Source organism: Carcharhinus amblyrhynchos, chromosome 19 (assembly GCF_965287045.1).
Source record: "Carcharhinus amblyrhynchos chromosome 19, sCarAmb.v2.hapA, whole genome shotgun sequence".
Classification (NCBI taxonomy): Eukaryota; Metazoa; Chordata; class Chondrichthyes; order Carcharhiniformes; family Carcharhinidae; genus Carcharhinus; species Carcharhinus amblyrhynchos.
In genome coordinates, this window is record NC_137342.1 from 588,821 (window position 1) to 601,850 (window position 13,030).

A 13,030-nucleotide genomic window follows, 5' to 3' on the forward strand; every position below is an offset into this window, starting at 1 on the left:
GAGAGTGTGGTGGAGACAGGTTCAATGGAAGTATTCAAGAGGGATTTGGATTATTATTGGAAAAGGATGAATGCACAGGGCTACATTGAATTCTTTCTTTACAAAACCAGCAGAAACACGATGGGCTGAATGATCTCCTTCTGTGCTGTAACTGTGCTACGCTATTTGCTCAAATGCTCTATCATTTCCTGCCTTCTGGCTTCCTCCTTTCTTTAAAAGTTCAAGTTTATTTATTAGTCATAAGTAAGGCTTACATTAACACTGCAATGAAGTAAAACTGGCAATGACGTCAAACTGCTTAAAATTCTGAAGCTATGATGTGGAGATGCTGGCGTTGGACTGGGGTGGGCACAGTATGAAGTCTCACAACACCAGATTAAAGTCCAGCAGGCTTTCGAAGTGCTGCTCCTTCATCAGGTGAATGGAGAGATGGGTTCACCAACACGGCATATCTAGAGACATAATTACAAGGTAATGGTTGGAATGTGAGCCTTTACAGGTAATCAAGTCTTTATAGGTATAGATAGTGCGAGTGACAAGAGGGATAATCACATCCTATTCATTTGTCAAGATGCCCCTTAAAAGTCACTTTCGTATCTGCTTCCACTACCTCCACCAGCAGCGAGTTCCAAGCACCCATTACTCTCTGTGTAAAAGAAAACTTGCCTCCTCTCCTCTACATCTCCTCTAAATCTTACCCCTCACACTTTAAACCTATGCCCCCATAATTGAGTCACGCTGGGAAAAAGCTTCTGACTATCCACTCTGTTCATGCCTCTCATAATTTTATAGTGTTCTATCAGGTTGTTCCCTCAACCTCCGTTGTTCTAATGAGAGCAAATGAAGTTTCTCCACCCTCTCCTCATAGCTAATGTCCTCCATATCAGGCAACATCCTGGTAAATTTTTTCTGTACCCTCTCCAAAGCCACCACACCTTCTGATAGTGTGGCGACCAGAATTGAATACTATATTCCGAATTGGGGAACACCTCAGCAGTGAAGGGCATTCAGCTCTGATCTTTGGATAAGAATTCTCCAAGGCAGCCTTCAAGACATACAACAATCTTGGGTTCATGACATACTACATGTAACCCCCACCATTTGGCCTGGGTTTGCAAAATCCTGCTAATTGTCTTGGCTTGAGACAATTCACACCTCTTTAATCTGTATTTACCCCTCTCGCCACTTGCACTGGGGCAGCAGAGTAGCATAGTGGTTTGCATTGCTACTTTGCAATGCCAGGAACCTGGGTTCAATTCCAGTCTTGGGTCACTGTCTGTGTGGAATTTGCACGGTCTTACCTTGCCTGCGTGGGTTTCCTCCAGGTGATCTGGTTTCCGTCCACAGTCTGAAAGACATGCTGGTTAGATGCATTGAGCTGAACAGGCGACTAGGGGAGTTTCACAGTAACTTCACTGCAGTGTTAATGTAAGCCTTACTTGTGACTAATAAATAAACTTTTTTTAAAACTGTCTGTACCTGTAAAAATTTGATTACCTGTAAAGACTCGCATTCCAACTGTTATCTTGCAATTGTGTTTCTGTTTATATATGCCGTGTTTGTGAACCCACCTCTTCACTCACCTAATGAAGGAGTTGCGCTCCAAAAACCTTGTGCTACCAAATGAACCTGTTGGCCCTCGTTTTGTGAGACTTCTTACTGTGCCCACACCACTCTAATGCTGGCATCTCCACATCATTTCTCTTATTGCAGTAATTGACATATTAATTAAAAGCGCTACACCACCTCCCTTTTTAGCCCTCCGCTGTCTTGCCTAAAGATCCGATACCCCAGAATGTTGAGTTGCCAGTCCTGCCCTTCCTTCAGTCATGTTTCTTGATAACCACACTTCCGTGTATCAATCCATAGCCTTACAGTGTGAGGGTCAGAATGTTTAGGAGTCAGGGTGTGTGTGGGGTCAATGTGTGGGGGTCAGGGTGTGTCTGGGGTCAACGTGTGGGGGCCAGAGTGTGTCTGCGGTCAATGTGTGGGGGTCAGGGTGTGTCTGGGGTCAACGTGTGGGGGTCAGGGTGTGTGTGGGGTCAATGTGTGGGGGTCAGGGTGTGTGTGGGGTCAATGTGTGGGGGTCAGGGTGTGTGTGGGGTCAATGTGTGGGGGTCAGGGTGTGTGTGGGGTCAATGTGTGGGGGTCAGGGTGTGTGTGGGGTCAATGTGTGGGGGTCAGGGTGTGTCTGGGGTCAATGTGTGGGGTTCAGGGTGTGTCTGGGGTTAACGTGCGGGGGTCAGGGTGTGTGTGGGGTCAATGTGTGGGGGTCAGGGTGTGTGTGGGGGTCAATGTGTGGGGGTCAGGGTGTGTGTGGGGTCAATGTGTGGGGGCCAGGGTGTGTGTGGGGGTCAATGTGTGGGGGTCAGGGTGTGTGTGGGGGTCAGAGTGTGTGTGGGGTCAATGTGTGGGGGTCAGCGTGTGTGTGGGGTCAATGTGTGGGGGTCAGGGTGTGTCTGGGGTCAATGTGTGGGGGTCAGGGTGTGTCTGGGGTTAACGTGCGGGGGTCAGGGTGTGTGTGGGGTCAATGTGTGGGGGTCAGGGTGTGTGTGGGGGTCAATGTGTGGGGGTCAGGGTGTGTGTGGGGGTCAATGTGTGGGGGTCAGGGTGTGTGTGGGGGTCAATGCGTGGGGGTCAGGGTGTGTGTGGGGGTCAATGCGTGGGGGTCAGGGTGTGTGTGGGGGTCAATGCGTGGGGGTCAGGGTGTGCGTGGGGGTCAGAGTGTGTGTGGGGTCAATGTGTGGGGGTCAGGGTGTGTGTGGGGTCAATGTGTGGGGGTCAGGGTGTGTCTGGGGTCAACGTGTGGGGGTCAGAGTGTGTCTGCGGTCAACGTGTGGGGGTCAGGGTGTGTCTGGGGTCAACGTGTGGGGGTCAGGGTGTGTGTGGGGTCAATGTGTGGGGGTCAGGGTGTGTGTGGGGTCAATGTGTGGGGGTCAGGGTGTGTGTGGGGGTCAATGTGTGGGGGTCAGGGTGTGTGTGGGGTCAATGTGTGGGGGTCAGGGTGTGTGTGGGGGTCAATGTGTGGGGGTCAGGGTGTGTGTGGGGGTCAATGTGTGGGGGTCAGGGTGTGTGTGGGGGTCAATGTGTGGGGGTCAGGGTGTGTGTGGGGGTCAATGTGTGGGGGTCAGGGTGTGTGTGGGGGTCAATGCGTGGGGGTCAGAGTGTGTGTGGGGTCAATGCGTGGGGGTCAGGGTGTGTGTGGGGTCAATGCGTGGGGGTCAGGGTGTGTGTGGGGTCAATGTGTGGGGGTCAGGGTGTGTGTGGGGTCAATGTGTGGGGGTCAGGGTGTGTGTGGGGTCAATGTGTGGGGGTCAGGGTGTGTGTGGGGTCAATGTGTGGGGGTCAGGGTGTGTGTGGGGTCAATGTGTCGGGGTCAGGGTGTGTGTGGGGTCAACGTGTGGGGGTCAGGGTGTGTGTGGGGTCAACGTGCGGGGGTCAGGGTGTGTGTGGGGTCAACGTGCGGGGGTCAGGGTGTGTGTGGGGTCAATGTGCGGGGGTCAGGGTGTGTGTGGGGTCAATGTGTGGGGGTCAGGGTGTGTGTGGGGTCAATGTGTGGGGGTCAGGGTGTGTGTGGGGTCAATGTGTGGGGGTCAGGGTGTGTGTGGGGTCAATGTGTGGGGGTCAGGGTGTGTGTGGGGTCAATGTGTGGGGGTCAGGGTGTGTGTGGGGTCAATGTGTGGGGGTCAGGGTGTGTGTGGGGTCAATGTGTGGGGGTCAGGGTGTGTGTGGGGGTCAGGGTGTGTGTGGGGTCAATGTGTGGGGGTCAGGGTGTGTGTGGGGTCAATGTGTGGGGGTCAGGGTGTGTGTGGGGTCAATGTGTGGGGGTCAGGGTGTGTGTGGGGTCAATGTGTGGGGGTCAGGGTGTGTGTGGGGGTCAATGTGTGGGGGTCAGGGTGTGTGTGGGGTCAATGTGTGGGGGTCAGGGTGTGTGTGGGGTCAATGTGTGGGGGTCAGGGTGTGTGTGGGGGTCAATGTGTGGGGGTCAGGGTGTGTGTGGGGGTCAATGTGTGGGGGTCAGGGTGTGTGTGGGGTCAATGTGTGGGGGTCAGGGTGTGTGTGGGGGTCAATGTGTGGGGGTCAGGGTGTGTGTGGGGGTCAATGTGTGGGGGTCAGGGTGTGTGTGGGGTCAATGTGTGGGGGTCAGGGTGTGTGTGGGGTCAATGTGCGGGGGTCAGGGTGTGTGTGGGCAATGTGTGGGGGTCAGGGTGTGTGTGGGGGTCAATGTGTGGGGGTCAGGGTGTGTGTGGGGGTCAATGTGTGGGGGTCAGGGTGTGTGTGGGGTCAATTGCTGTGTTGAAACTCTGAGGAGAGTGGGCAGTCACCATGGCGACGCGCTGCTGATTGGCTCTGCAGGGGGGGTGTGTCCGCCCCCGCACCGTCAGCGCCGGGGGCGCGCACGCGATCCGTCGGCTCCGGGGGCGCGCACGTGCGCGCGCAGCAGGGGGATCTGTCAGTTAGTGTTTTGCTGTGGTTGTGATCGGGTCGCCATGCTGAGGGCTGCCGGCTGGGCCGCGAGGAGATTCTCCACCGCGGTGGTGAGTGGATAGGGGGTGAGGGCGGGGGTCGGGGTCGATCCCCACTGACCGCCCAGCAGCGCCTCAGAGACCCCGGGACCGACACCCACTTCTCCCGGGACCCCGTTCCCGGGGAGTCCGATCTCCTCAGGCCGCTGCCCAGTGGACACGTTGCAGGAGTCGCGGGGACGGCATCAACCCGTCTGCCCCCCCCCCCCCCCCGCCGCCGTGCCACAAACTCACCTGATTACCCCCCCCCCCGAACCTCACTTCACCTCCCAAAAACCTCCCCAGTCTTCCCTCCACACACAACGCCAAAAGGTCCCCAAACTCTCCCCAAACTCCCTCAATGCAACACCCTCCCAAACTCTCATTCTGCTCTTTTAAACCTCCCCTTCCAAAACCCCCCATCACCTCCTGCCTTCAAATCTCCTCAATCTCCCCAAACTTTAAACTACACCAAGCCCCCCCCACCTCTTAACCCCCCAAACCTGCCCTCAACACCCCAAATAGCAATAATTTCTTCAACACCCTTCAATCTCCCCAAACGTTTCCTCAACCACCCAGAACCCCATCACCTTCTCAAATAGCCCCACAACCCATCTCAACCCCAACTCTCCTCAATGCTCCTCCACCTTCCCCCGACCCCCCCTCAATTCCCCCGACCCCCCCTCAATTCCCCCGACCCCCCTCAATTCCCCCGACCCCCCTCAATTCCCCCGACCCCCCCTCAATTCCCCCGACACCTACAATCCCACATAACCCCCCCCCAACAACGTCTGCAAACTTACTCCCCACAACCCTATAACGTGTTCCTCAAACCTCCCCTTCAATCCTTCCTAAATCCCCCTCAACACTTCCAGTCCCCAATCTCCCTACATCACCAATGCAAAGTTTTCTCTTTTTTGACTGTAATCCGATTACTGTTTTCTGTTTTAACAGATTCGTTACCAGAACAAACTAAATATAGCTATAATCGGCCAGAGTTTGTTTGGCCAGGAGGTTTACACTAACCTCCGGAAACAAGGTCACAAAGTGGTCGGAGTGTTCACAGTTCCTGACCGGGAAGGGAAGGCTGATCCTATAGGTGAGTGAAGCCACTGCTGAAAGAACAAACACCTAATTTCATAGTCATCTCGGAATTGGTGGATTTTATGTTCTTTCTTGACCAATTATTTTAAAAACTTGCTGTGTTTTCGCATTAAATATCCGTTAAACTCACTGTACTTGACCACTGAAAAGATATTTGCTCGGATTAGTTTTGAATTTGCGCTCCTTTAAGTGCAGGCTTTATCCTTTTATTCTACTGTCAGGATGATCCATGTTATCTATGTTATCCCCTGTAAAATAAAAAAAGTTTAAAATTAAATACCATCTTTAATGTAATCAAATATCCCAAAATGAGAGACGAGTTGATGCTTGGGAAATGGTTAAAAGCTTGGTCAAATAGGTATTTAAAGAGGCTTAAAGGGGGAAAGGGAGGTGAGAGGGGGAATTCCAGAGTGTGGGGCACAGGCACTTGAAGGCATGGTTGTCAGTGGTAGAGTAGTGAAAAAGGGACACTCGAGAAACTAGAATTAAATGAGTGTGACAAAAACGGTTGACGAAGGACGAGCTGTGGATGTCATCTATATGGATTTTAGTAAGGCGTTTGACAAAGTAGTAGGTTGGTGAAAAAGGTTAAGGCTCATGGGATACAAGGACAGGTGGTTAGATGGATTGAGGACTGGCTTGGTAACAGGAAACAGAGGGTAGTAGTGGAAGGGTCTTTTTCGAGCTGGAGGTCTGTGACTAGTGGTGTGCCGTAGGGCTCAGTACTGGGACCTTTGCTATTTGTAATATATATAAATGATTTGGAAGAGGGAGTAACTGGTGTGATCAGCAAGTTTGCAGATGACACGAAGATGGCTGGACTTGCTGATAGTGACGAGCAGTGTCAGACAATACAGCAGGATATAGATAGGCTGGTAAATTGGGCAGAGAAATGGCAGATGAAATTTAATCCAGGTAAATGCGAGGTGATGCATTTTGGAAGAAATAATGTAGAGGGGAGTTATACAATAAATGGTAGGAATATTAAGAGTATAGAAATGCAGAGGGACCTAGGTGTGCAAGTACACAAGTCCTCGAAAGTGGCAGTACAGGTGGAGAAGGTGATGAAGAAGGCTTATGGTATGCTTGCCTTTATAGGAAGGAGTATAGAGTATAAAAGCTGGCGTCTAATGTTGCAGTTGTATAGAACGTTGGTTAGACCGCATTTGGAGTACTGTGTCCAGTTTTGGTCGCCGTACTACCGGAAGGATGTGGAGACCCTGGAGAGAGTGCAGAGGAGGTTTACCAGGATGCTGCCTGGTATGGAAGGTCTTAGCTATGAGGAGAGATTGGGCAAATTGGGCTGTTCTCCCTGGAAAGACGGAGAATGAGGGGAGATCTAATAGAGGTGTATAAGATTATGAAGGGTATAGATAGAGTGAACAGTGGGAAGCTTTTTCCCCGGTTGGATACAAAAATCACGAGGGGCCACGGGTTTAGGGTGAGAGGGGAGAGGTATAATTCAGATGTTAGAGGGAGGTTTTTCACACACAGGGTTGTGGGGGCCTGGAATGCACTGCCAAGTAGGGTGGCGGAGACAAGCACGCTAGAGTTGTTTAAGGCTTACCTAGATAGACACATGAGCAGACTAGAGATGGAGGGGTACAAAAGATTGTTCTAAATAAGGATCAAGAGCCTTAGGACATTACTGGGAATCAATAGATTCCTATGGGCTGTCCAACATATTGTATGGCTCACCTGTCTCTTACGTTTGAGCTTCTGGGGATCTTCCGTGAATGTCTGTATAAGCTGTATATGTTTATTGATGTCTTTTTTTTTACATCCACAGGTGATTCGGTCCACCTTGTTGGCCAACAAGGGGCATACACGTGGTGGGTCGTGCAAGGGCTACTCTTGGATGTTGCTTCGAGAGTTGCCTAGTGCTTCACGTCGTTAGTGTACGCTGAAACTGGACCAACCGACGGGCAACACGACAGCTCAGTGACTATCACTGTTTGCTGTACAGATACATGGACCTGGGTTGGATCTCTGACTTGGGTTGGTGTCTGTGGGAGTTTGCACGTTCTCCCCGTGCTTGCGTGGGTTTTCTCCGGGTGCTCCGGTTTCCTCCCACACCCCAAAAACGTGCTTTTAGGCTGATTGGTGTAACAAATTGTCCCTAAATTAGACCTCCCTCAATCTGGCACACATATAATTCTCTAAGTTTGCACACCTTTATTGTGGAGTCCAAGAGGCGTAGGCAAAAGTCATAGGTAGAAGAAGGATTGGAATAAGGCGCTCACTGAATGTTAAAATGGCGGCGCGGGCTTGTTGGGCCAAAGGACCTGTTTCCTGTGCTGTGTTGTTCTTTGTTCTTTGTTCTTTTCTTTGAGCGCAGATATCCTGGAGGGGTTTTGTCCAGATTACAGAGATAAGGAGACCATGCTACTCAATGGTCCTTTTACCTGCAACCTCCCCTTTTTTCTGTTAGCATCTGCTCACTTTGCATAATCGCTCCTCATAATTCAGTTTCTCCATTTTCTCAGTCTTTCTGATTGTTCTGTGCCCTTTCAATAATTGCAATATCCCTTTGTACTCTGCTGTCCAGAACTGTACAGAATTCCCCAAGTATGGTCACACTGAAGTTTTAAAAAATTAATGCATTAACTCATTATTTTGGCTCAATATTGACCTCTCAGTAAATTCAAAGTCTGACTTACTCTAGTCACTGCCACCAAGTATTGATGCAGTAGCTACAATCCATTATCTATCAGGCTCTCTTGATCGCCCTCATTTACTCTGTGCATTGTTTTATTTGTATCAATGGTCCATTACTGATTTCTGCATTTCTTATATTCTGTTTCATTTGCCATTTCCTGCCCAATTAACTAATAAATCCAAATTCTTCGCTAGCTCATCATGCTCAGCTTTGCAGTCTTTTATTAACCTTATATAATCTATATATTTGCCCAAGGTATTTGTGATTTCTCACTCCAATAAATAATCATTTGAATTATGACAGGCCGCTTTTGAAGAAACAACTCTGTTATCAGCTCAGGTCTTAAAGACAGCATCTTTATTCTAAAACATTATCAAACTAAAACTTTTACTGCTGGCTTGAACTCTCCCAGGATATCTGCATGATACTTCATATAGGCTGAGATGTTTGAACATGAGGAGGTGCAAACTAATAATATCACTCACCCTCTGGCGCCATTATATTGAGGCTGCCTTAATTTCTAAAGCGACTGTCAAATTTTGGGCTACAATTTAAAGGGATACATTGTCACAGATAGCTAATGTTTACCATGGCTTTCTACTGATAAGGGGAAGCCCAGACAAGCTATCTGCTAACGGATTACTTTTACCAATTAATCAGCCTTGTTAACAGTGGAGCATGATGTGAGGTGTTACTTTTAAAAATTAAGTAGTAGTGTTTTGTTTTGATTAGCAGTGTTGGGGAAATTTTCTTGTTATTTTAAATCATCCTGCCTACTGTTGTTTAAACATTATTTATTCCTTAGGGCCTATTTTTCTGGTTTTGTCATTATTTTTGGTTTGCACTCTGCCTCTCTCTCTACAATACGAGAGGAAAAAGTGACTGAAGTGTTGTAAGCTGTGACTGAACTCTAGATAGCAGAAGTTAATTATTTCTTAAATGTATACCTTTTGTTTCCTACCCATAACTTGTAAACAGGGGCTCATGTGTTCACCAAAGTGGGTGATGCTAGTACTGCCAATTCTTATATTTTGGTTTAAGGTGCGAGGAGCAAGGCTTAAAGGAGATGTACGAGGCAGAGAGTGGTGGGTGTTTGGAAGTGGATACAGTAGTGACTTTTAAATTGCAAGTTGACATACATGAATAGAATGGGAACAGAGGGATGTGGTCGCAGGAAGAATAGGGAGTTTTTAGTTACGTCAGACAGCATGGTCAGTGCAGGCTTGGAGGGCTGAAGGGCCTGCTCTTGTGCTGTAATTTTCTTTGTTCTTTGAATGTTACAGATCTATGATAGTGGATGCCTTGGTGGTTATTTTCCAGACATCGCTGGATTCCGGGGAAGTGCCGGAAGATTGGAAAACGGCTAATGTTACGCCGTTGTTTAAGAAGGGTGCCAGGCAAAAGGCAGGGAATTATAGGCCGGTTAGTTTAACGTCGGTTGTAGGTAAAATGTTAGAATCCGTCATCAAGGAGGAAATAGCGAGGCATCTTGAGAGAAAGTGCTTGCTAGAGCAGACGCAGCACGGTTTCGTTAAAGGGAAGTCGTGTCTGACAAATTTACTGGAGTTCTATGAGGATGTGTCTAGGGCGGTGGATAGAGGAGAGCCGGTGGATGTGGTCTTTCTTGATTTTCAGAAGGCGTTTGACAAGGTACCTCACAAGAGGTTATTGCAGAAGGTCAGGGGACATGGAGTTGGGGGTAGGGTGTTAGCGTGGATAGAGGATTGGTTGTCAAATAGGAGGCAGAGAGTGGGGGTCAACGGGTGCTATTCAGATTGGCGGATGGTGACTAGTGGGGTGCCCCAGGGGTCGGTGCTGGGGCCTCAGCTATTTACCATTTATATAGATGATCTGGAGGAGGGAACCGAGTGTAGGGTGTCGAAATTTGCTGATGACACCAAAATTGGTGGAACGGCAAAATTATGCGGAGGGTGTGGAGAGTCTGCAGAAGGATCTAGATAGGCTGGGCGAATGGGCCAGGAAATGGCAAATGGAATTTAATGTTGGCAAGTGCGAGGTGGTCCACTTTGGCAGGAATAATGGTAGGAAGGACTATTACTTAAGTGGCAAAAAACTGCAGCAGGCGACGGTGCAGAGGGACCTCGGGGTCCTTGTGTATGAGTCGCAAAAACCCAGCTTGCAGGTGCAGCAGGTGGTCAGGAAGGCGAATGGGATGCTGGCCTTCATAGCGAGGGGGATTGAATATAAAAGTAGGGAGGTCTTGCTGCGGCTGTATAGGGCATTGGTGAGGCCGCAGCTGGAGTACTGTGTGCAGTTTTGGGCGCCGTACTTACACAAGGATATTTTGGCCTTGGAGGGAGTGCAGAGGAGGTTTACTAGGCTGATGCTGGAGTTGAGGGGGTTGAGCTATGAGGAGAGGCTGAATAAACTAGGCTTGTACTCGTTAGAGTTTAGAAGAATGAGGGGAGATCTCATTGAGACGTATAAGATGATGAATGGGATGGATAGGATAGAGGTGGAGAGACTCTTCCCGCTCAGAAAGGACAGTAGGACTAGGGGGCACAGCCTCAAGATAAAGGGGGCGCGGTTTAGAACGGAGTTGAGGAGGAACTTCTTCACTCAAAGGGTGGTGAATCTCTGGAATTCTCTGCCCGTTGAAGTGGTGGAGGCTACCTCGCTAAATATTTTTAAGATGCGGGTTGATGGGTTTTTGATAAGAGAGGGGATTAAGGGTTATGGGGAGAGGGCGGGAATGTGGAACTGAGACACGACAGATCAGCCATGATCTTATTGAATGGCGGGGCAGGCTCGAAGGGCTAGATGGCCTACTCCTGCTCCTATTTCTTACGTTCTTATGTTATGTTCTTATGATGACTTTCTAAGAGAATGCTCTCTTTTCAGGTTGTTTTCCTAGTTTTTTTATTCTCCTTCCATGACTCCCTGGTAACTAGGAATGCAGTCTTCACACAGCATGACAGATTATAGCTTCAATCCCCACAATGTTTGCTGGTCATTGATCATTCCTGGGTAATTGGCCAATCAGCTCTAGAAGGGACATGATCCACTCATCAGGGGTCCTGCTGTTGTAGCTTTTGCTGAACAATAATCTCAGGGCGAGAAGGGCCCGAACTCATGCCGCCAATGAGGGCAAAGGAGTTCCTGACCGATGTCCCCAGTTAGGGTGGTGGGAGGGATTTACCGATGTACCCAGTGCAGGTTGGGGGGTGGGAGTTACTGATGTTCCCAGGCAGGATGGCGAGATGTCCCCAGTTGGGAGGGTGGGGGGGTGGGTAACTGACCGAAGTCCGAGTAGGGGTGGTTACTGACTGATGTCCCCAATTAGATGGGGAGTGTTAGTGACCAATGTCCCCAGTCTGGGGGTGGGGGGGGGGGGGTGCAGGGGGGTGGTTACTGACCGATGTACCCAGTCGGGGGTGTGGTTACTGACAAATGTCCCCAGTTGGGGGACTGTGGAGGGATTGTTAATGATAGATGTCCCTAGTCGGTGGGGTGTTATTGACTATGTCCCCAGTCAGGGTGGGGGAGGGGGGGAGTCACTGACTATTGTCCCAAGTCGGGGTGCTGGGGATTTACTGATGCTCTCAGTGGGGAGGGGGGGGTTAGTTACTGAAGTCGCTTGTCGGGATGGGGAGAGCTACTGACCAATGTCCCGGTTTGGGGGGGTGGAAGAGGGGAGTTAGTGACCAATGTCCCCAGTCAGGTGGGGAGGGTTAGTGACCGATATCCCCAGTCGGGTTGAGGGGAGAGAGTTACTGACCGATGTCCCCAATTGGGAGTGGGTGGTAATTGGGGGGGGGTAGTGGGGAGAATTACTGACTGAAGCACCCAGTCGGAAGGGGGAGGGGGGGAATTACTGGCCAATGTCCCCAATTGGGGGTGGGACAGAGGGGAGGGTGGGCAGTGACTGGCTAATGCACCCAGTCTGAGGGGGGAGTTATTGACCGATATCCATCCTTTGAGATAAACATCCCACACGAATGTACCTTGGGCAATTTTGACCAAAGTCGCTGATGAGATATCCAAGAAGAGATTCTGCAGAATTTGTTGCACTACCTGGGGAACCTCCTAAGGATGTTCCCATCTCTGAGTTTGGTAATGATTCACAATTCCTGGGGTTCCACGAGAAACTGAGGCTGTGATTAGATATTCTGAAACACAAGCAGAAATTACAGGACAATCTGAGCAGGTCTGACAGCATTTGTGGAGAGAGAATGAGTCAGGATGACTAGAAGTTCTAGTCTTTGCATGTTCTTTATACTTTGTGTATTGGTTTGGCTTGCTCTGGTTCTGTTCAGACAGGGTGACATAAGTTGGTATTTTGTACTGTTGGACCGATAGGCTGGTATTTCATAATATCTCTCAACAGCACACTTTTAGGGAAGTGGCAGCATTCAGAGTCTTTTGAAGTTTGTAATGAAGACAATAACCCAAAAGGTTGGGTGTTATTTGGGGTGGATGGGCCTTAGGTCCCAGAAATAATTCATGCCATTTTGATTTTGTCAGAATTTCTGTGTTATTTTATTACCGTGATATTGAAATGTTTATTATTCAACTTTTGCAGAAAACAGGAGCTGAAACAGAAATGTGGGTGGTCCTCAGTTTTGTATGTGTCTTTGGCTAATGTTGATTCCCTCAGAGCTGAACTGTTTCTCTCAAAGCTGCAGGTGGAATTTTCCTGTCCTGCATGCCACTGGAATCAAAGCGGGCAGGATGGACCATGGAAAGGTCTGTTAATGGGCAGGAATTTTCAGCCTTGGGGTGAGTGTGGCCCGAAAATCCT

The 13,030-nt window shown here is 49.6% G+C and overlaps 1 protein-coding gene across 1 annotated transcript in view; it reads left to right on the forward strand.

Moving 5' to 3' along the window:
* The first annotated feature begins 4,440 nt into the window (after positions 1–4,440).
* Positions 4,441–13,030, forward strand: part of LOC145355253 (mitochondrial 10-formyltetrahydrofolate dehydrogenase-like) — a 120,685-nt gene continuing 112,095 nt past the window's right edge. The window contains exons 1-2 of the mRNA XM_080207122.1: positions 4,441–4,538; positions 5,460–5,604. Coding sequence (XP_080063248.1) covers positions 4,491–4,538; positions 5,460–5,604 — 193 coding nt within the window. The 5' untranslated portion in view covers positions 4,441–4,490. The remainder of the gene's footprint in view (positions 4,539–5,459; positions 5,605–13,030) is intronic.